Raw genomic sequence first — 898 nt, forward strand, 5'->3', positions numbered from 1 at the left:
ACTATCATTTCACAGAACCTATGGAGCGATCAAAGCCAAGGATTCCATTAGAGTTTCTTCTGGAAGCAACCGAACCATTGGAGCCTTATCCATGGTTAAAGGAAACGGATGCAGCCGGAACTCTGCTTCCTGGTTTTCTTCATTACATACTTACTACTGTTTTACGCATACTCAAAATAAAAGTAAACTAGAAAAGGAATGTAAAACAATAATGGAATTGACTAATAATGAAAAAGAAATGGAAAGATAAAAGGAACAGCAAGATATGAAAAATGGACTGTTTTCTTCTAACCTTATTCATTTTGTCTCTGGAAATAGCGGCCTTTAGAAGAAGTAAAGCTTTCATAATAATAAATACTAATCCAAATTGGTTTTTGTAATATTCCATATAAAATAAAATATTATAATATATATATATATATATATATATATATATATATATATATGATAATTACCTAAATGTGAAATAAGACTATTCCATAACTTTGTTATCTTTAAAAGATGCATTAACACATTTCGTTTGTTTACATCACATTATCATCACAAAATAAACAAACAAAATACAAAAATAAAAATCACAAAAGAAATAACAAGATAACCTAGTGTGCAAAAAGAATAATCTCAAAAAGTAAATAATTTTAATGATAAATATATATAAAACAACTAAAGATAACTTAGAATTTTTAAAAACTTCTATATATAACAATTACTAGATGTCAAATAAGACTATTTCACAACATTATCTTCTTTTATCAAATATGCATTAACACTTACCTTTCATTTGTTCACACCAATAAGATGATTATCGCAAGAAAAAAACAAACAAAGCATAAAAAAACATAGAAGAAAGTCTATTGTAGTTAATACAATGGCTAGAACCTTTTGTCATTCTTTTCCC

At 26.5% G+C, this 898-nt stretch overlaps 1 protein-coding gene across 1 annotated transcript in view; it reads left to right on the forward strand.

The window, feature by feature from the left end:
• Positions 1 to 291, forward strand: part of LOC106759698 (beta-amylase) — a 9,453-nt gene extending 9,162 nt beyond the window's left edge. The window contains exon 7 of the mRNA XM_022780276.1: positions 12 to 291. Coding sequence (XP_022635997.1) covers positions 12 to 191 — 180 coding nt within the window. The 3' untranslated portion in view covers positions 192 to 291. The remainder of the gene's footprint in view (positions 1 to 11) is intronic.
• The last annotated feature ends 607 nt before the right edge of the window (positions 292 to 898 follow it).

This window comes from Vigna radiata, chromosome 5, assembly GCF_000741045.1.
Source record: "Vigna radiata var. radiata cultivar VC1973A chromosome 5, Vradiata_ver6, whole genome shotgun sequence".
NCBI classification, from domain to species: Eukaryota; Viridiplantae; Streptophyta; class Magnoliopsida; order Fabales; family Fabaceae; genus Vigna; species Vigna radiata.